The sequence below is a fragment of the Hyla sarda genome, chromosome 5 (assembly GCF_029499605.1).
Source record: "Hyla sarda isolate aHylSar1 chromosome 5, aHylSar1.hap1, whole genome shotgun sequence".
NCBI lineage: Eukaryota > Metazoa > Chordata > Amphibia > Anura > Hylidae > Hyla > Hyla sarda.
In genome coordinates, this window is record NC_079193.1 from 168,764,833 (window position 1) to 168,792,309 (window position 27,477).

General features: G+C 43.0%; 1 protein-coding gene across 6 annotated transcripts in view; it reads left to right on the top strand.

The window, feature by feature from the left end:
* CAPN7 (calpain 7) overlaps positions 1 to 27,477 on the top strand; it is a 74,539-nt gene that overhangs the window by 1,512 nt on the left and 45,550 nt on the right. For 2 of the 6 annotated variants that reach the window (XM_056520682.1, XM_056520687.1), the window contains exons 2-4: positions 9,946 to 10,054; positions 13,435 to 13,592; positions 20,082 to 20,149. In XM_056520682.1, the coding sequence (XP_056376657.1) occupies positions 9,946 to 10,054; positions 13,435 to 13,592; positions 20,082 to 20,149 (335 nt within the window). Of the gene's footprint in view, positions 1 to 9,945; positions 10,055 to 13,434; positions 13,593 to 17,250; positions 17,389 to 18,333; positions 18,403 to 18,530; positions 18,707 to 18,766; positions 18,970 to 20,081; positions 20,150 to 27,477 lie in introns of those variants that run through there. The other 4 variants (XM_056520684.1, XM_056520683.1, XM_056520686.1 and 1 more) reach the window with 4 other exon arrangements.

Here is a 27,477-nt window from a genome sequence, read left to right on the forward strand (position 1 = left end):
CAAAAGAGGCCAAAACTCATAGTAAATGTACAAGTCATGTAAGACAGTTTTGCTGTAGTAAATCTTGGCTATTGTGCTCCTCACTCCCCTTCCCATCCCTGTCCCTGCTTGATTCACAGTCAGCTGGAAGCCGAGCCCTGTTTTCAAATTTCACAATTGAGCACAACTTTTATGTACGACGCAGGAACCAGATTTGGATGCTGAACCCTGACTTTCTATCTAGACAACCTCATTAAAGGAGAACTCTGGTATAGGAAAATTGTCCATCATACACCCGGTAACCCGCTCCAGTCTCCGCCGTGATCCTCTTCCTGGTGGTCGGAGAATCATACTGCACTCAGCCAATCACCGGCCGCAGCGAAGTCCCGACTCGGCCGGCGATGGGCTGAGCGGCAGTGTGAGAACGCTTCAATACACGCAATTCTTCACTACACCGGCACCTGCTGCCGGGGCCAAAAACGTCACACTACCGCTCAGCCTATCGCCGGCCTAGTCAGGACTTCGCTGCGGCCGGTGAATGGCTGAGTGCAGTATGACTTTCTGGCAACCAGGAAGAGGATCGCGGCGGAGACCGGAGTGGGTTACTGGAGGTACCAGGGGAGTGAAGGAAGATATGTATCTATTTATTTTTTTACTGCCGGGAGTATGACGGGCAATTTTCCTATTCCGGAGTTCTCTTTGGCCAACCCCCAAAATTAAGATTTTTAAATCATTATCTAGTTATGGGTGCCCTGATCACACTCCTTTTTTACAGTTTCTGCCGTGTGCACAATGCAGCACAATCCTATTGAAATCAATGGGACTCTGCTGCAGTGATATTTCCAAGTGGAATATTCCAGTGAAATTCTGCTTAAAAATTCTGTGGTGTAAACATAGCTACGGGTCTATTCACATGTACAGTATCCTGCGCATATTTGAGGATTTGAGGTGCAGGACTTGACCCTGCAAATTTGAAGCTGCGTTCAGTCATTTAGTTTACATTGAACTCTTCTGCATAAAATCTGGAGCTTCAAATATGCGCAAGAAAACTGTACTTGTGAATACACCCTTAGGATCTAAATAATGCAGTAAATTATAGACCATCCTACAATATTTTAGTAAGAGAATACATCTGTGTGCCTTGACAAAGGCCTTGTGAGAAGGCTGAAACGTCGCAATCTCTGATGTTTTGGTGAATAAAGCCACACGTTATTCACTTATATCCTGGAGTGCTGCTGTTTTTCTACATATACTTTTGGGACTTGGGACCGAGTCAACCAGCTAGCACCACAGTCAACCCGGTTGTGCTGCCCGCTTTTCTTTTCTCTGCCTTTATATAAAGCTAGAGGTACACAGAAGTACAATATGCACCCATATTATGCTGTGGCCACCCTATTCCAGTTGTATTGGCACACATGAATGTGCACTAGAAGCAAAGTCTAAGGTCTAAATCATGCTATAAAGTATACATTTTATTTTAGAAAACTTTTGATATGTCATGGTGACATGTTAGAAGTTTTGATCACATGGTCCTTGTGTTGAGACAACCAGTTACAAATGATTGGAAGGCTAAGAGATACATTGGGGGAGATTTATCAAGAAATGTCTATTTTAGATCAAATTTCCACCATTTTTTTTTTTTTTTGTCTATACTTTGACTAGCGTGCGCCTTATTTATCAATAATGCGCAGCGTAATGATGAATAAGGTGCAGCTCTCCTTTAGTGTGAACAGTTGTCTAACGTACACCTTTTCTAAAAAAGAGTCAGACCAAAACCAGAGGCCTGGGTTCTCAACCCGTGGTACACGTACCCATAGGGGTACACCATGGGTTCAGCGTTGGTATGCGAAAGCGCCGACAAATACTGGCAAGTACTTGTCAGCGCATAGCCGGGCAAACCTCCAGCTGTTGCAAAACTACAATTCTCAGCATGCAGTGACAGAAGGGCATGCTGGGACTTGTAGTTATGCAACAGCTGGAGGCACACTACTATAATTTTCAGCATGCCCTTTGGCTGTCCATGCATGCTGGAGGTTGTAGTTATGCAACAGCTGGAGGCACACTGGTTGCAAAACACAGAGTTTGTTACATAACTCAGTGTTTCCCAACCCGTGTGCCTCCAGCTGTTGCAAAACTAAAACTCCCAGCATGCATGGTCTGTCAGTGCATGCTGGGAGTTAGTTTTGCAACAGCTGGAGGCACACGGGTTGGGAAACACTGAGTTAGAAAACAGATAATGTTTCCCAGACAGTTTGCCTCCAGTTGTTGCAAAACTACAACTCCCAGCATGCCTGGACTGTCTGGGCATGCGGAGAGTTCTAGTTTTGCAACATCTGTAAGAGCACAGATTGGAGACCACTGCACAGTGGTCTCCAAACTGTGGCCCTCCAGATGTTGTAAAACTGCTTCCTCTGATACCGCCGCTGCCCCATTGCCCCCCACATCTCCGGTTTTATAATTACCTGGGCCCGGGGTCCGTGCTACTTCTGGCTCCTGCGGCGTCCTGTGCGCTGCGCAATGACGAGTGACGTCCTCAACGAGGCGTCACCGTCAGTGCGCCCAGTGACAGCTCAGGATGCCGCCAGAGCCAGAAGTAGCGCGGACCCAGGGCCCCGGGAACAGGTAATTATAAAACCAGGGATGGGGGAGGCAATATGGCAGCAGCGGTGGTTGGACTAAGGACAGGCAGGGGGAGAGAAGGGCGTCTCTGGCCCCGCTAAAGCCCCTGCAGTTCATTGATTTAAAGCGCCCACTTTAAATCATTGATCGGCAGCGGCTTTGGAGGGGGGAGAAATAGCCGATAACTTATACCAGAATATCGGTATAAGTTATTGGCTATCGGGCTGGTAACAGCGGAACTTCTGCCAGTTAACCCGTGCGATGCCGCGCATCGCCGGGTTAACTGAATGACGTCTATAGACGGCGGAATGCGCGAAGTACCTGAGCAATTCGCCGTCTATAGACGGGATTCTGCGGGAAGGGGTTAAAGGTTGAATTGTGGAAGGTAGAAATTATTCTCATGCCTACTGGTAGGTGGTGTAGCTTTGCGCCTAAAAATGTATATTTGCGCACAAAATAGCGACTTTTGACAAAAGTCACAAATTATAAATACGTGACCACTGCATTGTCAAAAAGAAAAAGTTCTATGGGTAGGCAAAAAGAGTGAAACTGTCTATATCAAAAGACGCATAAAAGTCTCAAAATATGCTGCTTGCGCCTGAACTGTGCCTATACATGGACAAAAAAATGTTTAAAAGCAATGATAAATCTCCCCCATCTAGTTTAGCCGATACATCTAGATTAGCCTATTGTTCTCCAAAGATTAAAAAAAAGATTTGACAGAAGCGAGTGTGTTGATTTCCAGTTGCTTCTCCTCTCCAAACTAGACCTCTGTAATTGACAGCCCTGGGGCTGGGGAGAAGCTTTGCACTTAAAGGATACCTCCGGGATGTACAACTTATCCCCTCCTTAGGATAGGGGAATAAGTGTTAGATCGCCGGGGGTCCAACTGCTGGTGCCCCCCGTGAACTTCCGATAGGCGACCCGGCTCTCTTTGCATGAAACGGGCATTTTTGACCACAGCACGAAGCTGCGGCCGATACGTCCCCTCCATGCAGTTCTATGGCAGAGCCGAAGATTGACGAAAGCAGCGCTTCGGCTCTGCCACAGAACTATATGGAGGGGGCGTGTCGGCTGCCGCTTCTGCGGTGGTTGAAAATGCCCATTTCATGCAGAGAGATGGGGCTTATTTCGCAAGATCACGGGGGCACCAGCAGTCGGACTCCCCTGCGATCTAACACTTATGCGCTATCCTTAGGATAGGAGATAAGTTGTACATCCGGAAGGTATCCTTTAAAGCAAAACTGTAATTTATGTTTACCCCCCTATAGCTATTTACAGCATGTAATAGAGACAAACCTTTTATTGTGTAATCATTGGCTATATGACTGTAAAAGCTGCCTTGCTCACTCCCTGCCAAGCGCCGTAATGGTTGCAGACAGCGCATGCGCGCAGGAGCTGTGTATCGCTCACACGGCCAAGATGCTGTAACATTGTTCAAGAGAGGTGTGGCACTGCGGACCCTCCACCACGCCTCTCTGACTGTGCATGACTCTGAATAAAATAATTTTTTACAGTCATAAAGCCAATGATTATACAATAAAAGGTCTCTATTACTGTGACACAGCTTTTACATGCTGTGAATAGCTTTAGGGGGTAAATATTGATGACCATTTCGCTTTAAGCTGTCAATATGACCTGACTGAAGGGAGCAGTGTAAAAAATACTCAGGGGAAATGTATCCAAACCTGTGTAGAGGAAGCTTTTTTTTCTATTTTTTATAAAGGCCTCTGGAAAATGAAAGAAGCGATCTTATTGGTTGCTATGGGCAACTCCACAAATCTCTCCCAATTTTCTTCATAATGCAGGTCTCGTTCCCCTCCATGGGTACCCTCTTATAGTTCTGTATAAAACAGAGTCGTAATACAGATGTGTGCATGAGGCATTAAAGGGGTATTCCAATCTGAAGGTGTGATCTCCTATCCCAGACAACCCCCCCCCCCCCCCCCACCGCTTTAGAGAACGAGGACAACATTTTTCTGGAATGAAGTGTGCAGATCCTTGTTCACTGTTTAGTGTGTTATCACCTATTTTGTTTATATGAATAGCATCTTGGGATGGGAATATACCTCTTTTAGGGGACCTGTGAGCTCTTGTTTCAGGAAATACTTTAGAAACTCTGCATGATATCTTTCCTGTGTAGTTCCTCCTGGAAATGTATAACTATATTGACAATGAATGCACTTTTCTTTGTCAATAGAGTATTACTATGTACACTATCCGCTCTGAATGGGCAGTGCCCGACTATGTAAGGACATGCCACATTGAAAAGTGGAATAGCAACAGCCACTTTGCACATATACATGCCTGTAAGCCACAGCGTTATGGAACGATATATAGCAGGACCACATGTTACATAGTTTACCTATTTATTATTATTATTATTATTATTATTAAGGCTTAGTACTGTTGACATATTTTCCTAATTACTGCTTTAATATCTCTTGTAGTTTACTCATCACCTTTTCATAAGTGCTATTCCTTCTGATCACTAACACTATAGTCATGTAATCTCTGGTGGTGTAATCCCGTGTATATCAAGTCTGTACACGTGACCGCACTTCCTGTTATGGATCAGATACCACTGACAAGATGTCATCATTGCACTAAGCGTGTTTACTTCTTCACGTTTGGACATATGGTAAAGAATATTCCATGTGAACAGAACTGAAAAGCTGTTTACATTAAGTTACCAAATCTGTCTCTGAATTTTGTTTGGTATTAGTAATCCTCTAGTAATAAATATAACTTAGCTATAGTCCAGTTATTGGTGCCCAGTGTTGGTTGTGGAAAACCCTAGCCCTGTGACAAGGTCCTCAATAGAAACCTATCATCATATTCATGCTGCCTGAACCACGAGTCATCAGCAGTCCTCAGTGGCCTCCATCTGCCCATCTCCAGCCTTAATGGACTACTGCAGCCAAAGACAATGTATCCCCTGTCCGCATAATAGGGGATAAGTGTTTGATTGCGGGGAGTCCAACCCCTGGGACCCTCCGATCTCCCATACGGGAACCCAAAACTGCTGTGGCTCTGCATGGCTAATGCTCATGTCTCACTAATTGGTTGACAGACACGTCTCCTCCATTTAGCTCTCTTGCAGAGGTGGAGATGCACAAATGCTGCATCTCTGCCTCTCCATGGTGTCAAGCTGTGTTGGACACGACTCCTGCTCCGGGTCCCCATACGGGAGATTGGGGAGGGTCCCAGCGCTCAGACCCCCCGCAATCAGACTTATCCCGCTATCCTGCGGATACGGGATAAGTTGTCTATGGTTGCAGTACGCCTTTAAATGATTGATCATTCCCTTTACCCATACAGGGGGACATCTGTTAATCAAGGATGATGGGGGCAGGGAAAAACTTCCACAGTGACTTGTGATTTAAACAGCAGGGAAGTGATGGCAGGTTCTCTTTAAGAGAAGCACCCCATGATTTTTATATAGTGCAGCATAGGCTAAAGTAGAGGCTCACGTGTATGCTTTAGTTAATGTGCCATGAATGTCTGCTATGTTGATGGCAGACCTCTGATATGGTTTCCTAATGCAAGCTGCATATCTCATGTTGTGTACGCCTTTGCAGAGGGAGAGAAGGGAAGATTCACATCACTGCACTTGCTCTGAGTTCTAAGTGCAGCAAGTGATGGATCAGTGACATAAATCTTTTTGTTTCCTTTCTCATTCTGTAATGTTTTATATAATAAACAGCTTCAGTCTGTCTCCCTTTTCTCTATTTCAGCTGTTAAAAGCAGGAGGTTGAGAAAAGGCATCTCATAGGACACAGCAGAGACAGTCAGCATCATTAGAAAGAAGTGTAATCAGTAGTGTATGGACTCACCTACTATATCACTTCACTCCTGGTGTCTTGGACTACTTTCACACTGCCGTTGGACACCGCCACAAAAAGCCGTTTAGGCTCTATTTATTTATTTATTTTTTCCCCCTTTACCGGCCGTTAGTGTGACTGAGCCCAACGGGAGGCATAACAGGCACAGAGGATCCCATTCACTTGAATGTGATTCTCTGACATCCATTATTGCGGCCGTTATTCCGCCATAAGATAGCAAGAGAAAAAGACGTCTGAAGCACTAATTTTTCACCACCTATCTTCCAACGAACCCACTCTTGACAGGCAGTAGCGGTAGTGTGAAAGGAGCCTTAGAGGGGGAGCAGTAATCTGTTCAGCAGCATTCTGTACATGAGGAGACATATAGAGATACAAAGAGGGTTGAGTTGTTGGGGAGGAGGGGGGTCTAAGAGCTGCCAGGAGAGAACTGATAGGTAACAATGTAAACCTGTAGTTCACAAGAAGCCAGTAACACAGCACAGACTGACCTGTCTACATGTTAGTGGTCACATGCCTTAGTAATGAAATATATGGATGAAGCAGAGCTGGGATGCTACAAGTAACACTACAAAAATGGTAGTGAGTTACCGTTACAAGGGCAAAATAGTGCTTCTTTTAAAGAGAGGAGAGATTACTAATTCTAAAATTTGGTATTCCACACGGACATTCTGCTGCAGCAGTGTTTTCAATGGGTTTCTGCTGCACTGTACACACGGTGGAATTTCTGGGACAGATGTCTCTGCCACGGAAATTCTGATTCAGGTGTCCGCAGATGGAATAGACTTGTCTATGAGACGGCTCATTTACGAAAGGTCCTGGTGCCCACCGGATTATTCAAATGTGCAGATTTTCGGCCGTGTGAACCCGACCTAGGAGGGATAGACACAGAACAGAATGAAAAAGGTGGTGGAAGGAAAATGGTAATAGTTTTGTGTGTGGGACGCAGAAAATGCAGAATCAGTGTCAAAGACATAGGTGGACTAATGGCTGGGGCTACAGGACAGTAAAGGTTATGGGCAACTCAGGTGAACACGTTGTGGTTAAATATATTTGAACTCATGTTTTGTTATATTACAAAGTCCAAACTTAAAATGTATCTCACATGTACAGTGGGTGAGATTTATCAAAACCAGTGCAGAGGAAAAGTTGCCTAGTTGCCCATAGCAACCAATCAGATCCCCTCTTATATTTTTGACAAGGCCTCTGCAAAATGAAAGAAGCAATCTGATTGGTTTCTATGGGCAACTAGGCAACTTTTCCTCTGGACAGGTTTTGATAAATCTCTCCTAGTATCCTGCACATATTTGATGCCCATGATTTAAAGCTGCAGATTTCAAGCTTTGTTCAGTCATTTCGTTTACATCGAAATGTGCAGCTTCAAATCCTGCGCATCAAATATGCAAAGGATACTGTACATGTGAATGCACCCTAACATCGAATTGAATTGTTTTGAGGTCCAAAACTCCATACTGAATAATTTCACAATATAACTCCATTGCTCTGAATCTCCTTTTTTCTCTTCATACAGCCATAGTTTAAATGGGCACTCTCATTAAAACAAATGTTTGCCATTGCACTCCTTATGGTAAATAGAAAATACAGAGCAATATCAAGGTAGAAAACTAAAAAATAATACAAATAAAGGCAGGGGGTGGTTTATCATGATGGGGGCAGTGAACTGGGAGGTTTATAAAATGTAACAACGTCATGAGAGGTACTCTTTATGGGATTTTACATGGTGCATTTATTTGGCTAACAGGTCAATTATTGCCCCATGTAAAAGTCCCAGTGTTCATCTGATGAACACTAATGAATCCTACAGCCCAAAATCATCCTTGGTAGGCTCCGAATCTTCCTGTGTAATAGGAGATGTATGGCTGAAAGTGATGTAAGTGAATGGTCATGTGACTGATTGCTGGATCATACCTTTGGCCCTTCACTTACATCACTATCAGCAATACATCCCCTATTAGCTCTTTTACCAAGAGGCAGTCTACTAGATCAGCATTCGTGTTGTGCAGCCATCTAGCTATGTTAAAGGATCTTTATGTTAGGGCCACCACATCGGTCTAGCAGGTCTAGTCACCATTTTCCTGTGTGTATGGCTGGGATCCAAATGTATGCGCATTAAAGGGGTACTCCAGCCCTAAGACATCTTATCTGCTATCCAAAGGATAGGGGATAAGATGTCTGATCGCTGGGGTCCAGCCGCTGGGGACCCCCGCAATCTGTCATTCCGCACACACCTTTGTGAGCTCTCCGCAGCGCTGGAGGCTCGGAGTGTGAAGTGCTATGACAACAGCGCCGGAGTATCGTGACGTCACGACTCTGCCCGGTGTGACGTCACGCCCCACCCCCTCAATGCAAGTCTATGGGAGGGGGCATGATGGCCACACCCCCTCCTATAGACTTTCATTGGGGGGGGTGACGTCACACGGGGTGGAGTCGTGACATCACTATACTCTGGCCCCGTAACGCTTCACACTCGGAGCCTCCAGAGCCACCAGCACTGTGGAGAGCTCACAAAGGTGGGTGACAGATTGCAGGGCCTTTGGATAGGGGTTAAGATGTCTTCGGGGTGGAGGAATATTTTAGTTCTTGAAATAGTATACCCCATCCTTAGAATAGGAAAGAAGTGTCTGGAAGGGCACATGTTGCAGTAGCACCTATAAATCCTTGGTAACCTGGGAGCAAGGAACCTACAAACTAAAATAAACTTTTTGTGGTAAAACCCCTATCTAGTGGTAGCAGGAAGTCCTAGGATTTTTAGGATAGCTGACTCAGCAAATAGGCCTCTCGCTGTACACTTCAACTGTTTGGTTAAAGCATAGATTATTTACATAGTACCTTGTATTATGGTACTTTACACTATGGATATATGTATTCTTATTCACTAGATTATGAAAGACGGGGAAGCTATACTGTGGATCTTCTTGTCATGTCAACAAATCTGAACATCGATAGAACTAACTCAACCTTATAGATGTCTTTTAGATGATAAAATGTCTTCTTCTCTCTTGACACATACTCTTTACAGTCACTTTAAATTACATACTCTGGGTCACTCCCCTTATGGGCTCTGGCATTGTGACGATGGTGGTCGCCACCTGACGCAATACTTTTTAAGTTAGGGACCCACTTGAATGAGGTGGCAGTGAAGTGGCAGGTGGTCCTGTACAATTTGATCAAAATGTATACAAACTTCCTGATGTTAGTTTTTAAAATATTCCTGTAGAAACAGTGGATGAGGGTGAAACGTTTGGATGTGCAGCTATGTCTTTCTTTCTAAATTTGTGGTAAATTTCAATTACATACATATTCCTACATAGAATATATCAGTGCAGTTGCCAAAAAGGGATACAATGTGAGAAGTGTGTAATAATGCTGTTATTTTTAATTTTTTTTTCATTAGGTGAATTGCTTGTAATGAAGGTTTTACTATTATTTATATAGTAAACCATTATATAGTTATAACCTATAACCATGGCTTTTTACTGTGCAGGAAGCTGCTCAAGCCCTTATTTATGCTGAAATGGCGGGATCTACATTAGAGAATATTCAGGAAAAGATATCTGAGTATCAGGAAAGAGTTCAGGCTCTTTACACTGCAGGTAAGTGGACATGGGGGTAATAGGGTGTCCTATTTCTACATATAAACAATTACTACAATATGGTAACAGTATCACATCTGTATCCCATCACTGTGTATCCCAATACTATACATGTGTCACATAAAATTACATGAAAATAAAAGCATAACCCAAAGCTCCTGGACCCAAGCACAAAACCTGTCACGTGGATCACATCTATCATGTGCTCTTTATCACCTTAAGGACTTTTGCACTTTCATTTTTCCCTCCTCCCCTTCTAAAAATCATACCGCATTCAATTTTGTGCCGTGGTCTGTAGTTTTTATTGGTACCATTTTGTATTTAATATGACTTTTTGATCGCTTTTTATAAAAAAAAATTTTTTTAATGGTATATGAAGTGAGCAAAAAATGCTCAATTTTGGACTTTTGTATTTTTATTTTTTTTTACGTTTACGCCATCGACCGTGAGGTTTAGCTAACCTTTATATTTTAATGGATCAGACATTTACGCTCGCGGCAGTACACATATTTATTATTCACATTTTTTATTACATTATTTAATTTAAAAAAATAGGAAAAGAGGGGTGATTCAAACTTTTTTATTAGGGGAGGGGCTTTTTTCACATTTATTATTTATTATTTTTTTTACACTTTTTTTTTTTTTTTTTTAGCCTCCGGCTATACCATGCAATCTTTTGATTGCATACACTGATCAATGCTGTGCCATAGCATAGCATTGATCAGTGTCATCGGTGCTCTGCTGCTCCAGCCTGCATGGCTGGCTGGGAGCAGTAGAAGACCATTCGGACGGCAAGGAGGCAGGTAAGGGCCCTCCTACCATCCTCTCAGCTGATCGGGACTTCTCTATTACATTGCAATGGTCCCGATCAGCTCAGCTGGACTGCTGGGATGCTTTTACTTTCATTTTTGATGCCGCAATCCATTTTGATCGTGGCGTCTAAAGCGTTAATGCCGGGCATCGGCCCGATCAGTGGTGCCTGGCATTAACGCAGGGTCCTGGCTGCTGATAGCAGTCAGGACCCACCGCGTTTAATGCACACTCAGCCCGTGTTTTAAACCAGTAACTGGACCAGGGCGTACATGTACGCCCTGTGTCCATAAGGACTCGGACGCAAGTGCGTACCTGTATGCCCTGCATCCATGATGGGTTATAATACTGATGTTGTCTTGTGTTACAGAGTTGTCTGTCCCTCCAAGGCCCAGGGTATCACTGATACCTGTACACCTCCTATAACTTCACCCCTGCATAAAAAATATACACTGTAAGTGTAAATGATGACATGGTATGTGCCATCAATGTTTGGTAAGAAACAAGCTGTAGGATTCTCGCCACTCAGTATAATAAAGTATCAGCGGTGCTTCTGTGAACAACATTTTTTATGCATCTGTTAAGACTACTCCTTGGGTGAATGTGGGGCCTTAGGTCCCTCAGTGATCACACACTTAACTTCCTTCCTGTACTTAGTGGGAAAACCTTGAATTTTAGGAAACCCTTTAAACTGCATTACAATTGATTGATTAAAGGCCAGAAGTGTATACTTTTAATGAAAAGATTATTAAGCAAGTGATTGATCTTGGTATTGCCTTGTACTTACAGAATAAGGGCTTGTTCACACAAGTGTATTCAGGGTCCATATCACATCACAGATGCCGTGTCGCTGCTTTACTCAGGAATAAGCAGCCACAATACAGACTGTAATGCATTTCTGTTTTGCAGACTATATTGTAAGCCAGGATACACAGCACTTATGTCCACTTTAGGCTGCATAGTATATGTTATATCTTTTTTTTTTTTTCCCCATTTTTAAAATAATGGGTATGTTAATTGTGCTATTAACGTAGACATAAAAGATATGCATTTATAAAAAAAAAAAAAAAAAAAAAATGTGCATCATTCCCTACTTTCAACCATTTTGCAGTTGTAAATTCTCATATAAATGCTCCCACAACTTTCAACAGGCTTTGCATAAGTCAATAGTACAAGCAAATATAAGTAACATTGTAATATGTTTTTATAAGAGACAGATGCCTCTTTTCTCCACTGATTTTGTGGAATCCATACAGGAACACACAAATTTAAACATAGAAGTATGTGCATAACTCTATTGATCTACGTCGACTATGTTAAACTGAAAAAACCTAAGTACAAACACTAAATATGCTTGTATGTGTGAGGCATAAGGCCTGTAATACAGCGAAAAGTTAGGTTCCATGAGGGAGATTCATCAAAACGTGTTCAGATGCAACATGTAACCAATCAGATCGCTTCTTTCATGTTTGAAAATGTTTCTGGGGGGGGGGGAAAAAGCAATCTGGTTGCTATAGGCAACTGGTCAACTTTTCCTCACAGGTCTTGATGAATCTCCCCCATGTTATTACCTAAAAACCTGAACCTCATGTTCTACTACACCAAACTTAGGTCACACTACAGTTGTCTGAGCTTGGTTCAGTACAGTCACAGGACTCCAAATACTGGCAATTTTAATTTAGAGAAAATTAATAATATCTTATATTATGAATCTAATATTATTAATCATATATTATTATTTTTTATTATTAATAATAATAATTTTTATAATATGACTTCACCATGGTTTTCTTTAAAGATGTTTATTTTTAGTAAATATAGTAATGCTTTCCTCGTAAAGAGCGGTTATTACTTATTTTAATTTTATTCTATATTCATTAACATTCTTCGTCCGGAGTTTTATTAATTTTTTAATAATGCCCTTTTTTTTTTTTTTTTTTTTACTTACATCCAGCGCTCCCGCTGTGCCTCTGGTGTTTTGCTCCAGTCCTTCACAGCAATTTTCTTCCTGAGCTGCAACTCGACTGTCATCTGAAAACAATGGGTCTTTTTCTTTTTTTTTTTTTTCTTTTTGCCGGATTCCGCTCGGAAATTGTGACATGTAAACAAGGCCTGAGCTGCAGCGTGACTGTCTGAAAACAATGGATATCTGGCGCAACAGAATTTCTAAGCAGAATTTTTTTTGCCAGATTTTTTTTTGCTCAGAAATTCCGCTGTGTGAACAATGCCTAAGGGTGCATTCACACCACGTTTTGTACATACGGGTGCCATAGTATACTACGGTTTTAGGTCCGATCCAAAACCGCATACGGGTCAAAACTGAGCTGACCGGAGTCACCGTTTGACTCCGGTCGGATCATTAAAATAAGTGGAGTCACGGGCTGATCTGGCGGGCTGATTTGTGATTGTCAACAGATATTTTGCAAAGAACTTAAAGGAAAGGTGAATCCACAGAACAGATTCCAATCCAGTTGTAATAGTCATATGGCAAAACATTTTTTCCTATTTTCAGCAAAGAATTCCTGCATAACCTAGGGGATTGTACTTACATATTCTTCACAATATTGCAGTTCAAGCCCAGAATATTGACCCCTTAAAATCAAAGCAACATTTGGATCTGGAGCGAGCGCACTTTCTTGTCACCCAGGCATTTGATGAAGATGACAAAGGGAATGTGGAAGAGGCGATCGAATTGTACTCTGAGGCAGTGGAGCTTTGCCTGTCTACAGTGAGTTGAATAAAATACACAATTCCTTACAGTGATGGTGCAGATTGAGATAATCAGAATGTTTATTGATATGAACTGTACTTGCCTTACTGTGTGGTGAGTATTGTAGCACGTAATAACCTGCAATGTGTGTTGTACTGTAACTAGAGAAATTGCTCATATAAGACTTCACTGTACATAACAAAGGCTGTTCCTTTAAATGAATTGAGGGAGATTTATCAGAACCTGGTGGACGTACTATCAAATATTGGCTCTCAATTTTAGAGGCTATTTTAAAAATTATAACCTGAAACTGTATCACATTTTTGTTAGCTCAGTGGTCAGCGTGAAAACAGGAATTTTGCTGAATCTAATTTTGTATGGTTGGTCACCTTCTTACTTTTTTTTTTTTTTTTTAAAGCATTACTGTGATTTAAATTTGACATGTTGTACAGACAAGTCAAAAGTTAAAGGAGTACTGCAGCCTTAGACAACTTATCTCCTTATTGCGGCTCTGCACGGCTAATCCTGTAGATAGAGAATTAAAAGTATTTATTTTTATAACATCCAAAAGAGGAACAGAAGGCACAGTCCTAGCATAGCACACCATAAACAAAAATGTAACCGCACAGTCTGATTAGTGTCCAGCGGCCGAAGCTGAAAATTTCAATGTTACTGGTGGGGTGCTGGAGTCTAGAGAAAAATAGTATGCAATCCAAAATATCAAAGAAAGGTGAACTTGCACTCACCGACCACGTAATGTACTTTTTCCACGGGACCTCCGTGCGGCAGGGAGACTCTAAGATGAGAGCGCTCAGAGGCTAACAGCCGTTTTCGCACACAGCTGTGTGCTTCTTCCGGCCGGAGAGGGCAGCCTCCCTGTCTGCTAACCTCAACTGGACCCTATCTTTCTGAACGTCTAACACGGACCTTTGAGCTTTGGCCCACTCCCGCTCATTCACAGGAGAGGGATCCCTGACATACTCTGCCTCCCGAAAACCCACCTCCTGCACCAGCTTACTCTCCATCTCCGAACACCGTTTTTGCTGGCCCGCAACTCCCTCTATAAAGGCCCCTCTAATTATGGCTTTATAGGCATCCCATCTAACCAAGGTGTCAGGATAAGCAGCATTGTATTAACAATACTCAGTATCTTTTGGGTCTCATGACTCATGACGCAGGATAAAAAATTCCTGCCGCAGCTGATCCACTTTAGTCACCATAACAGAATGGCACGAGGTAAAGGCTGCCAAGAGCTCTGAGAATCGATGATCCAGAAATGTAGCATCATAGACAGGCCGTTCAGGAGAGTGTGGGGGAGTCGGAGACCCTCCAAACAGTGACCGAGGCGGATCAGGAGAATCACCCCCAGGACAGTTGTTAGATCTGGAGAACTGGCTTAAACGGGTACTCTGGTGAAAAACTTTTTTTTTTTATTTAAATCAACTGGTGCCAGAAAGTTAAACAGATTTGTAAATTACTTCTATTAAAAAAAATCTTAATCCTTCCTGTACTTATTAGCTGCTGAATACTACAGTGGAAATTCTTTTCCGTTTGAAACACAGAGCTGTCTGCTGACATCATGAGCACAGTGCTCTCTGCTGACATCTCTGTCCATTTTAGGAACTGTCCAGAGTAAAAGAAAATCCCCATAGCAAACATATGCTGTTCTGGACAGTTCCTAAAATGGACAGAGATGTCAGCAGAGAGCACTGTGCTCATGATGTCTGCAGACAGCTCTGTGTTTCAAAAAGAAAAGAATTTCCGCTGTAAGTACAGGAAGGATTAAGATTTTTTTAATAGAAGTAATTTACAAATCTGTTTAACTTTCTGGCACCAGTTGATTTTTAAAAAAAGGAGATTTTTTTAACACTTACTGTAAAATTCTCGAAGGATCCATTGGGGGACACTGACCGTGGGTGTATGCTGCTGTCTCTAGGAGGTGTGTGACACTATGACAACAAAAACAGTTGGCTCCTCCCAGCAGGATATACCCGCCTTCAGGCTCTGAGCTAATCAGTTTAAGTTCCAGAGCAATAGGAGGAGACTAACAGGTCAAGAAAAACCCCAAACTGTCCGAGAACCAGAAGAAAAAACATAACTGAACACACCTTCGGACAGAGAATCAAGGAAAATCCCAAAAGGGTGGGAGCTGTGTCCCCCAATGGATCCTTCGAGAAAGAGATTTTACGGTAAGTGTTAAAAAATCTCCTTTTCTCTATCTGCTCCATTGGGGGACACAGACCGTGGGACGTACCAAAGCCGTCCCTTGGGTGGGCAGATAAGCAGTCAACACTTTACCGCCCAGACTAGCATCAGCCGATGCAAAGGTATGAACTCGGTAGAACCTCGAGAAAGTGTGCAAAGACGACCAGGTAGCCACCTTGCAAATCTGCGAGGCCGAGGCTCTATTCTGGAGAGCCCAGGATGCTCCAACAGAACGGGTAGAATGAGCCACAACTCTGAAAGGAGGAATCTTCCCCTTACAGCGATAGGCCTCCAAAATGGCAGACCGAATCCACCGAGAAATGGTGGCCTTGGAAGCAGGTTGTCCCTTGGGACGACCTTCCGTAAGGACGAAAAAGGAATCACACTGACGAAACGAAGAAGTGATGGAGAGATAAGACCGAACAGCCCGAACTACATCCAGCTTGTGTAGTAAGCGCTCCTTAGAATGAGAAGGAGCAGGACAAAAAGACGGGAGGACAATGTCCTCATTGAGATGAAAGGCCGAAACCACCTTAGCAAAAAGGAGGCATCTGGCCGGAAAACAACCTTGTCTTGGTGGATCACCAGAAACGGAGAACGGCAGGAGAGAGCTGCCAATTCAGACACTCTCCGGATGGAGGTGATAGCAACAAGAAACGCCACTTTCCAAGAAAGGAGGTGGAGAGACCCATCTCTAAGGGGCTCGAAGGTTGCACCCTGGAGGGCACTCAGAAGCAAATTCAAGTCCCAAGGGGGAGAGGGTGACCGATAAGGAGGAACAGCATGCGTCACTCCTTGAAGGAAAGTCCGGACATGAGAATGAGAAGCCAGGGGCCGCTCCAAACACTAGGGGAACACTCACGTCTATCTGAAGACTCAATGGAAGAGTCAGACGAGGCACCCCTAGGACGCTTGTGAGAGCGTGAAGTATGTGGAGACGAGGAACGGGCCCTTCCAGAGGTCCTGCGCAGGGAAGACCCCTTCAAGGCGGACACCACTTCCCGGGAGGCCTCAGCCACCGAACGGGAGACTTTGGTCAAGTCAGCCATATACTGGGACAGGGAAGAAACCCTGGCTGGTGGAACGGCTGAACCCACCGGGACCGAAGGGACATCAGGGGGTCTGGGGGAGCAGTGGAGCAGGCAGGGCAAGTGGGCTCAGAAGAGCCAGACATGTTGGTATTACAGTGCTTACAGAGATAGTAAGTCACGGAAGTTCCAGGTTTCTGTTTAGAGGAAGGAACAGCCCTGGGTACGGACATAATGTGAGAAAGAAAAAAGGAGATAGGAACTTTCTCACCCTAGTCTGTGTCCCCTGTCCGCTGCAGTGAGGAGAACTCACTCTGAGCAGCTAGAAAGAGAGTGAACAGGCCAGCCAATAGGAAGAGAGGGGCGTGCCTGAGGCACTCACTAACTGACCCCTTCTAACTGAAAATCGCGCCCACGGCGCTGATTGGAGGCTGCTTCGTGCCTCTGAGAGCTCCTGGCCCTGTGGGCGGAGCTATAGACGGCCTTAAAAAACTGTCATGGCGCCCGCTCCTTGTCCAGATCGCACGTGATGGCCGTTTATGCGCCTGGGGGAAGCGCCGGCAGAGACTGTGAAAGAGAAAGTAAGCCGGCGCTGAATCGGCTGATGGCCGCGGCGCTGCCGACAAAACGAAAGTAAAGCGGCGCTGAGAGCGTCCGGCCCGATACAGCGCCGCGGCTGACAGCCGCATATAAGGCGCTGACATGGTAGCACAAGCACACACACATATAAGTGAAGTGCACCAAGCACACACACACGCATAAGTGTAGCGCCCCATAAAAAATGCCCCCTCAGGTGCCACTGCTCCCCCAGAATAAAGTACAGCCCTTGCATAGGCTAGCCCATAAATTGTAGGTGGGCCAAAACAGGGGGTCTCCAGAGGTTGCGAGTTCGTACCTATGGAAAAAAAAAAGGGGGGGGGGGGGGGGGAAGTACTTGCCTCAGTCAGAAGAACTCACCTAAAGGAGTCTTCAGTGAAGTCTTCAGTCAGCTTTAGTTTCCTGCATCACGCCTGGCTGCTATGCGCGAGAGAGGCGAGCAGGTAAATAGGGGGATCCGGACCCATGAGGTACCACTAGAGATGAGCGAATTTACAGTAAATTCTATTCATCACGAACTTCTCGGCTCGGCAGTTGATGATTTTTCCGGCATAAATTAGTTCAGCTTTCAGGTGCTCCGGTGGGCTGGAAAAGGTGGATACAGTCCTAGGAGACTCTTTCCTAGGACTGTATCCACCTTTTCCAGCCCACTGGAGCACCTGAAGGCTGAACTAATTTACGCAGGATAAGTCATCAACTGCCGAGCCGAGAATTTACTGTAAGTCTGCTCATCTCTAGGTACCACCAAAGCGCTGACCGTTGGCGAGGGGGGTTAACAGCGCATATACGCAATGTCTGTGCCCCCTCACTCGCAATGGGGGAAACGGGGAACCGCAGTCCCTGAGTCCCTACCTGAAAACAGAAAAGAAAAGGAATAAAAAACTAACACGTCCCTAATTAGGAAAACAAAAAAACAGAAGACCTGGTCTGGAGCAAACCAGACCATGTCCACCTATTGCAAGACACTAAGCTTAAACTTATTAGCTCAGAGCCTGAAGGTGGGTATATCCTGCTGGGAGGAGCCAACTGTTTTTGTTGCCATAGTGGCACACACCTCCTAGAGACAGCAGCATACACCCACGGTCTGTGTCCCCCAATGGAGCCGATAGAGAAAAAATGTTTTTAACGCCTTCGCTGCCTGCATAGAAACTTTAGAAGAAAATGGAGTCTGAGCACCAGGGGGGCCGCCAGAGCGAGAGGGCCCATCATCAGATGCAGCTGAGAGGCCTCAGCATACCCTTTTGGATTTCTTATTCTTGTTGCGAGGGCCACCCGTGATCCGTAGGGCCACACAGAGAGCAGGTAGAAAGTCACTGGACACACAGTCCCAGTAATGCAGAAGCAGAATCGCTCAAGGCAGGAGCAGGGCCAACAGCTGATAACAGAGATCTCCGGCCGACCACCAAGCACCACAAGTCCCAGCAAGACAACAGCCTCCCTCCAAAGTACTCACAGGCCGATAGAAGCGTGCAGGAGCAGGCAGTGGAGAGCCCCCTGAAGCCTGGCCAGGTAGAGATGTTCAGGAGACGGCGAGGAGATGGCCCAGCAGCAGCAGGCACAGCAGGGTGAGAAGACCATCCAGCCGTATAGGAGGCAATTAGGTACCCTTTATGGTAGGGCAGAGGGTAGCAGGAATACAGATGGAGAATCACAGGTAGTCCAATCAGCCTAGCAGCCATGGAGTCAGCCAGGAGCAGCCAGGACACCCCACCAGGCCGACACCGAGGAGCCCGGGAGTAACCCAGGCAATGGGGGAGGCCACTCCCACGAAACCTCTAATGGCTGCTCCCCTTCCTCACCTCCCAAGCGATACAGCCCAGGCCAGGGACCAGCAAGAGCAGCAGACCGGATAGCAGAGAAGAGGCCACAGGACCGGCACCGCAGGAGAATTCAGCACCCGCGTCAGGAGACCGCCCGGTACAGAATCCGCCGCCCCAGCAGGAGATCACACTACCGGACCGCTGCTCCAGCCACCGCTACGTACCAGTAGGTTCCCAAAGCCGTCCCCTGTCACCGGAGAGCCACAGGGGATAAGAGCCAGCCGTTAATTCAGGATCAATACAGGATATTCAGTGCTGAGCAGCGGGAGCTCCGGAGCGTGCGACCGCTTAGCTCGGCATCCAAACCACGCCCCTCCTATAGATGGAGAATAAGTTGCCTAAGGCTGCAGTGTATATGGGCTATATATATATATATATATATATATATATATATATATATATATATAAATAAATTTATGATGGTCATGTATCTATCTCACTCAAGTAAAAGAGGAAGAAACAATCGAACGGAGGCACCTGACATGAGCACCCAATTTGCAAAAATCAAAACCACGAGTATACTGACAATCCCATAGGAAACGCTGGTTCACATATGTTGCTGCATCTTATGATCTTACCCACTGATTGACACCTGTCTATGTATGTACACTTATACATGGAAAGCTCTGTCATTGATAAAACTGCCTATTGGGCTCCTAAGCCCCAAATAAGAAAAAATGTAAATGTAGATTTCAAGTTATACAGAATCTTTTCCGATAAAACTATATATCAATCTGCTCAGCTCCTCTTGCTCTATAACATAGCATTTCTGGTTATAGCTTAACACTTTATATATTAATAAGAATGTGGAAATGATTTATTATCTTGTCTAAAAATATTTCAATTTTTTTATTTAGTCCAATGAAACTACAGATCAAAACTTGCAAACAAAACTGAAGCAGTTGGCTCGACAAGCGTTGGACAGGTGATTATTTACATATTGTTTCAGTGCGTTTCTTAATTTGTGTCAGCTGCTTTTCTCCTTTTATTATGACATATTCCTTTTGTTAGCATATGATATATTCATGGAAATCATGTTTGCATGTTTTTCGCTTAAAGGGGTACTCCGCCCCTAGACCCCCCTGCGATCTCCCTGCAGCACCCGGCATTCATTTAGACCACCGGCTGCAGCGCCGGAGGCTTGTGACGCCACGGCCACGCCCCCTAGTGATGTCACACCACGCCCCCTCAATGCCAGTCTATGAGTGGGGGAGTGGAAGCAGTCACGCCTCCCCTTCCATAGACTTGCATTGAAAAGGTGGGTGTGACGTCAAGAGGGGGCATGGCCATGATGTCACGAGCCTCTGGCGCCGCATTGCTAGTCATCCGGCACGGACATACATCTAATGCGCTATCCTTTAGATAGGGGATAAGATGTCCAGGGACGGGGTACCCCTTTAATGAAATAGCTGCACTAGGCAGCACAGCCTAAGACTGTATAAGACATTTATATAGAGACATTTGTGCTTTCTGCCTTACTGTGGTATAGTATTGAATCTGTATTATGACTGACATTACCAAGTATACTATGGGCAGTAAAGAAATTAGGGCAAATGGCATCTCTGGATTGCTGCCAAGCAGCTACTTTCTGGTGTAATGAATAGTATAGTCCTGAAAAAAAGGTATATCTCTATTAGTAGTATAAGAATATCAATGCAGCATTTCTAAGGGTTGGATTTAAGTGCGTCTACGAACATATATAGCCAATAAGGTGATGCATGTAAGGTAAGAAGGCATTATTCCTAATATTAAAAGCTGGCTGGCCTGGCCACTAATTTTTGCTATGCTGACAAATGTGGCTATAGATATTGGCTCATATAGATAAATGTAACCTAGAATATTTCTACAAATTCAGCTGATCATCTAACTAGTGTTTCTATATATATTCCACTCTTGGAGCCTGAAGCGTCAGTGTCATTAGATTAAACTTTTGACATGTTGTCCAGGCATGGGGAAGTGAGCTGAGTAGTAAGACGCGCACTTCACCCATCTTTTACTTGCAATCGCAGCGGAGACTCAATGGCCCTGATTTACTAAGAGTCAAATGTAGTTTTCTTTGTGGGTATTTTTCCACAGTATTTACTATGTTCTGCACTTTTCCCAACGTTTTGCTCTTTTTACACATGCTCTGAGCTGTCGGGTTTTCCGGAGCTCAAAACCAATGTATGTTCTTTGGAAACCTTTACTAAACATGTTTGGATCGAAAATGTTTGGGGCACGCCCTCTTTTTGGTGGCCACACCCCCTTTTCCCTTTGCCCATTCCCTTTCAGGTTTTCAAAGTAAAATGGAGAGTTGGTCAGGTTTTTGAATTTTTTTGGTGCAAATTCTGGAGCAGACACAATTTATGATGCAATGCCCCACATTTTGGTACTCTACCCGACAAAATAGGTTGAGTTTAAATTAGTAAATCAGGGCCAATGTGACCTAAACTTTTGACATGTCTGGACAACATGTCAAGGATTTATTCTGTGAATCTGTAACCAAAAATGCAGTCCAATGTACTAGCAGCATGTTATAGATCTGGATAAACTAAGCAGATTAATATAGAAGTTTCTGTACACAAATCTGTTTAACTGATATTAACAGACATTTAAGATGTCTGCTCATTCTGGTCTTAAAATTGTAGTGGTCCAGGGGGATTGGTGTGCCTATGGCATATTAAGCAGCAGGACTGTGCTGCTCCTCACTTGTACTCACCTTCTAGTTACCCAAGCCATTCTTTTTGGTAATCTGAGTGGTGAGGACACACCATATTAACAAGGGGCCCGCACTTTCTGCCCCTGATGGAGCTGGCTTCACAGGCTTTATCCCCTCGTTTGGATGAGGGCACATGGGCATCTTCACCTTATTTGGGTCAGGATGCTGACAGTCAGGAGATATTCATAAACTCAGTTGAAGAAGAATAGAGCCTAAGAGACCTGGGAAAGTACATAAAATTATCACAGATGCACAATGATTTTGAAAAATATGTTAACCATGTTGTGCACTTTAAAACAAGAAATGGGGGCTTGGTTTGACAGTGTGGGCCAAGTTCATGATCTTTAACTCCCAACTCTTCTCACACTGGAAAGTCATCTAGTGTCAGCCTTTTTATTGTGGAGGAGATCTTGGTACCACGACAAGAATACTGAAAATCATAATCTGCTAAATAATGTGCAGCTCTGCAGTTTAGCTGAATCGATCACTGACTTGGACTCAGCAGCACAAACCATTTTGCCCAGTTGCTCTTGTCATACCATAAGTGTCCAATAAAGTTGAGCAAAATCCATAGGGCTCTAGGTCCCAAGCCACTGCAGAATGCATGACCACTAGATGAGATTTGCAGGTCCCATTTTTATAAAAGGAAAGAGGCTAATATGACATCTGAGAGGGATCAAGGGCCAGTGAACATTCAGTGACTTTATTACCTGACATGTCAGTTTGTACATTGCAGTTGTAGAGGAAACTGAAACCTTTAGTGGATGCTACGTGATCAGAAGATCTTATGGTTCAGATTTTTCCTTCCAGTTGGCAAGACATTGATCTTTTGCCAGCTATTAGACCTCTAAGTTCATAGGGATGTTCAACCTGCCATCCATTGAGCTACATGACTTTTTCCCTTTCCTCTACTTTAGCAATTCCCTTTTCCACCATCCCCAGTACTTTGCACTTAAAATGTGAAAGGAATTAACAAACCAGAGAAACACCAAGGTCTCATATTATCTTCATAAGAAATGTATTTTTAAAGTAGATAGTATACCTCACCTCTCACATTATTAAATTTCATGGCATCACTTCCCTAATCCTTCTGGGAAGGTTTAAAGGGGTCTTGTTTGGCTTATATAAACATTTTAAGTCAACTGTCCTTTCTTCTCTCTTAGATGGTACTGGGAAGGATTTGTTTTTGCGTTTGTCATATGTTCTGCTGAATGTGTATTTCCCCAGTTAGTGCAAACACATCCTAACCAATATCGTCTGACCCTAATGTAATGGCCTGATTTTCATGTTGTAATTTCTTAAAAATCCTCAATAAAAATCATTTAAACCTAACTGAAAGACTTTGTTGCCAACGCACCTTTCATCCTGGGAGAAGACTTCCGTGATGGAACCTCTGTGATTCATCTTCTGATCTTATCCTGTGGTTACGGCAGCCTATTAACGGAGATTTTACGTTGCATCTCTTCTCCCTGATATCTTATGTGTTGCAGACCTTACTCAAGCCATTACAAATTTTAAGCTTGCACATTCTTGTGGTCTCATTATTAGGGGGTTTTAAATCCCAACTTATAATGCGAAACGGTCCTGGGACCGCCACTGAGTAAAGAGGATTGGTTTCCAGCGATATTTCAAGAAATGATTACAAAAAGAATTGTAAGATCCTCTCACATTTGTACACTTATCTGGTGAAGCTCCATGAAATGTTTCCCTCTTCTGATCCCTTTTATCGGCCTTGTGGGACTAATTTATGATCAGTGGTCCTGTTGCAACAATATGTCCTTTTTTAGGGCAGCTTAAAATATACAACATTATTGGCGCTCTTAGGTGAGAGTAGGACACAAGAACAATAGAAGTAATTTTCATAAATTATTTATTGTAAACCTACTTTAGCTGATGGCCCTTTCCAGCTAACCAGATACAGTATATAGATAAATATAAAAACGTTACCAGTAATCTATAACTTTAGTTATGAAATCATAAATATCAATAAAAAACAAATAGTGATATTGTAAAAAAAAAAAAAAAATGCTATATTTGCTTGTAAGTGATGGACTTATCGTCGTTTCAAATGTCCCATAAAAAGCTGTGAATAAGGGGCTTCTTGGACAGCTGTCATAGACATCTACAATATGGTTAGTTATTATTCTGTATGGCTCAAAATAAAACTGGCTTTACTCTATTAGTAAATATAACAAAGCCACCTGCATCACCTTCTACATGGGAAAGGCAAGCAATCCCCTGTCGATGGAGGTCTTCTCCGATCATCCCCCACCCAAAACTTTCATTGTCTTATTGCTATTGTGTGTATGGAGGAGCTCTTCACAACCTGTGCCTGATTGTTTAATGAATTTAATCGTATTTGGCACTGTTGGCAGACATCTTGCTTCCTATTCTTATTTATTGGACACTAATGACCTTTATTTTTAGTTTATTGCCCTCTGATTAGCATGCCACTCGCTTGTACTTTGTTCAGCCTTTTGTGTGTGGGCTTTCTCTTTAACCCCTTAAGGACTCAGCCCATTTTGGCCTTAAGGACTCTTAAGGACAATTTCATTTTTATGTTTTCATTTTTTCCTCCTCGCCTTCTAAAAATCATAACTCTTTTATATTTTCATCCACAGACTAGTATGAGGGCTTGTTTTTTGCACAACCAGTTGTCCTTTGAAATGACTTAACTCATATCATAAAATGTATGGGGCAACCAAAAAACACTATTTTTGTGGGGAAATTAAAAAGAAAAACGCAATTTTTAGCTCATTTCGGAAGGTTTCGTTTTCACACCGTACAATTTACGGTAAAAATGATGTGTGTTCTTTATTCTGAGGGTCAATACGATTAAAATGATACCCATTATTACATACTTTTATATTATTGTTGTGCTTAAAAAAAATCACAAACTTTTTAACCAAATTAGTACGTTTATAATTCCTTTAATTTGATGACCTATAACTTTTTTATTTTTCCGTATAAGCGGCGGTATGAGGGCTAATTTTTTGCGCCATGATCTGTACTTTTTTTATACCACATTTGCATATAAAAAACTTTTAATAAATTTTTTATAATTTCTTTTTATTTTTTTATAAAATGTATTAAAAAAGTAGCAATTTTGGACTTTTTTTTTTTTTTTTTTTTTACGTTCACGACGTTCACCGTACAGGATCATTAACATTTTATTGCAATAGTTCGGACATTTACGCACGCGGCGATACCAAATATGTCTATTAAATTTATTTTTTACACTTTTTGGGGGTAAAACAGGAAAAAAAACGGACGTTTTACTTTTTTATTGGGGGAGGGGATTTTCACTTATTTTTTACTTTTACATTTTTTTTTTTTTTTACACTTGAATAGCCCCCATAGGGGACTATTCATAGCAATACCATGATTGCTAATACTGATCTGTTCTATGTATAGGACATAGAACAGATCAGTGTTATCGGTCATCTTCTGCTCTGGTCTGCTCGATCTCAGACCAGAGCAGAAGACGCCGGGAGGAGGAAGGTGAGGGGACCTCCGTGCGGCGTTCTGAATGATCGGATCCCTGCCGCAGATGCCGGGATCTGTATTGATCTCGGCAACTGAGGGGTTAATGGCGGACGCCCGCGAGATCGCCGCCGTCGGCCATTGCCGGCGGGTCCCTGGCTGCGATCAGCAGCCGGGATCAGCCGCGCATGACACGGGCATCGCTCCGATGCCCGCGGTTATGCACAGGACGTAAATGTATGTCCTGGTGCGTTAAGTACCACCGCACCAGGACGTACATTTATGTCCTGCGTCCTTAAGGGGTTAAAGGGGTACTCTGGTGGAAAACTTTTCATTTTATTTATTTATTTTTTTTTTTTTAACTGGTGCCAGAAAGTTAAACAGATTTGTAAATGACTTCTAATAAAAAAAATCTTAATCCTTCCAGTACTTATTTGCTGTTGAATACTACAGAGGAAATTATTTTCTTTTTGAAACACAGTGCTCTCTACTGACATCATGACCACAGTACATCTCTGTCCATTTTAGTAACTGTCCAGAGCAGCATATGTTTTCTATGGGGATTTTCTCTTACTCTGGACAGTTCTTAAAATGGACAGAGGTGTCAGCAGAGAGCGCTGTGGTCATGATGTCAGCAGAGAGCTCTGTGTTCCAAAAAGAAAATAATTTCCTCTGTAGTATTCAGCAGCTAATAAGTACTGGAAGGATTAAGATTTTTTTTAATAGAGGCAATTTACAAATCTGTTTAACTTTCTGGCACCAGTTGATTTAAAAAAATAAAGTTTTCCACCGGAGTACTCCTTTAACAATACTGTTTACGTGTATACGTTTTTATTGGCACATTTGAGCATGTTCATTTTCATTGCGGATATGTCTGCGCTCATTTATAATTTTTAGTTCTTTTTCTATTCTGATAATAATAATAAAAAAATATATATATAAAATATATAAATTCACTCATGCCTCAATGACGGATGCCTTCCCTGTATGAGCCTGCTTATAAAGATAGCTGTCTGTAATTGTGTAGGCAACAGATTCCAAGTGTTATCCAATATACAAATAAAAAATCCCAAAAATGTAAAACACAATTTAGTCGCTGGGGAATCTAAAAACACGCGATCAGACATCTTATCCCCTATCCTTTTGATAAAGGATAGGATGTCTAGGGGAGGAGTACCCCTTTTAAATATGGTTAAAACAATCTAGCAATGTATAATGTGTGAGACGCCTTTAAATGAATTGACTGGGGTATCGCTATAGTTTGTACTTTCATTTCTTTAAGAAACCAAGGCATTATGGGTAAACTGGGAGCTGTGTGTTTCTCACGTGATTAGTAAAATTATGTGGGTTATATCGGGAATTGTTGTAACCATGATTAAGAATCCATAGAGATCGGAAAGGTGACTGTTGTTTTTGTATTTGTTTTGTACTGCTTTCAATGGATATCAATAAAAGGGAATGTTTTATTCAGATACTGGACAATACTTTTGTCTAATCTGTTAGCAGTGATCCATGCCTGAACAAGCTGCTTAGGCAAGGTCTAAGCACCAGAAAAACTACAGCAAGTGTTTGAGTATGCATTATATATGTCCAGTGGCTGGAGAGATTTTTTTTCTTTAAAGCGTACCTGTCAGATCACTCAAAAAAACTAAACTGTGATATGTTGCTCAGTATCTCATCCCGATCATGTACATGTACTTTGCATGTGTCTGTGACCTACATTTCTCTCAGAATTAGCATTATTTCTGAAATACCTTAATTTTATCTTCCAGAAGCAGGGGGGCGGGTACTCACTGTGATAACCACTCCCCCTCCCTCTCCTTAGTTCAGTGCTTCCCAACCAGGGTGCTTCCAGCTGTTGCAAAACTACAGCTCCCAGCATGCCAACACATCATTTGGCTGTGCAGACATGCTGGGAGTTTTAGTTTTGAAACCAGCATGAGGATATGATTGTAGTCCCCCTTTATTACACACACACAAACGCACACTGGCTTCATATATTCTTACACATACACATTAGAGAGACACTGATAGACACACACATATATATATATATACACACACACACACAC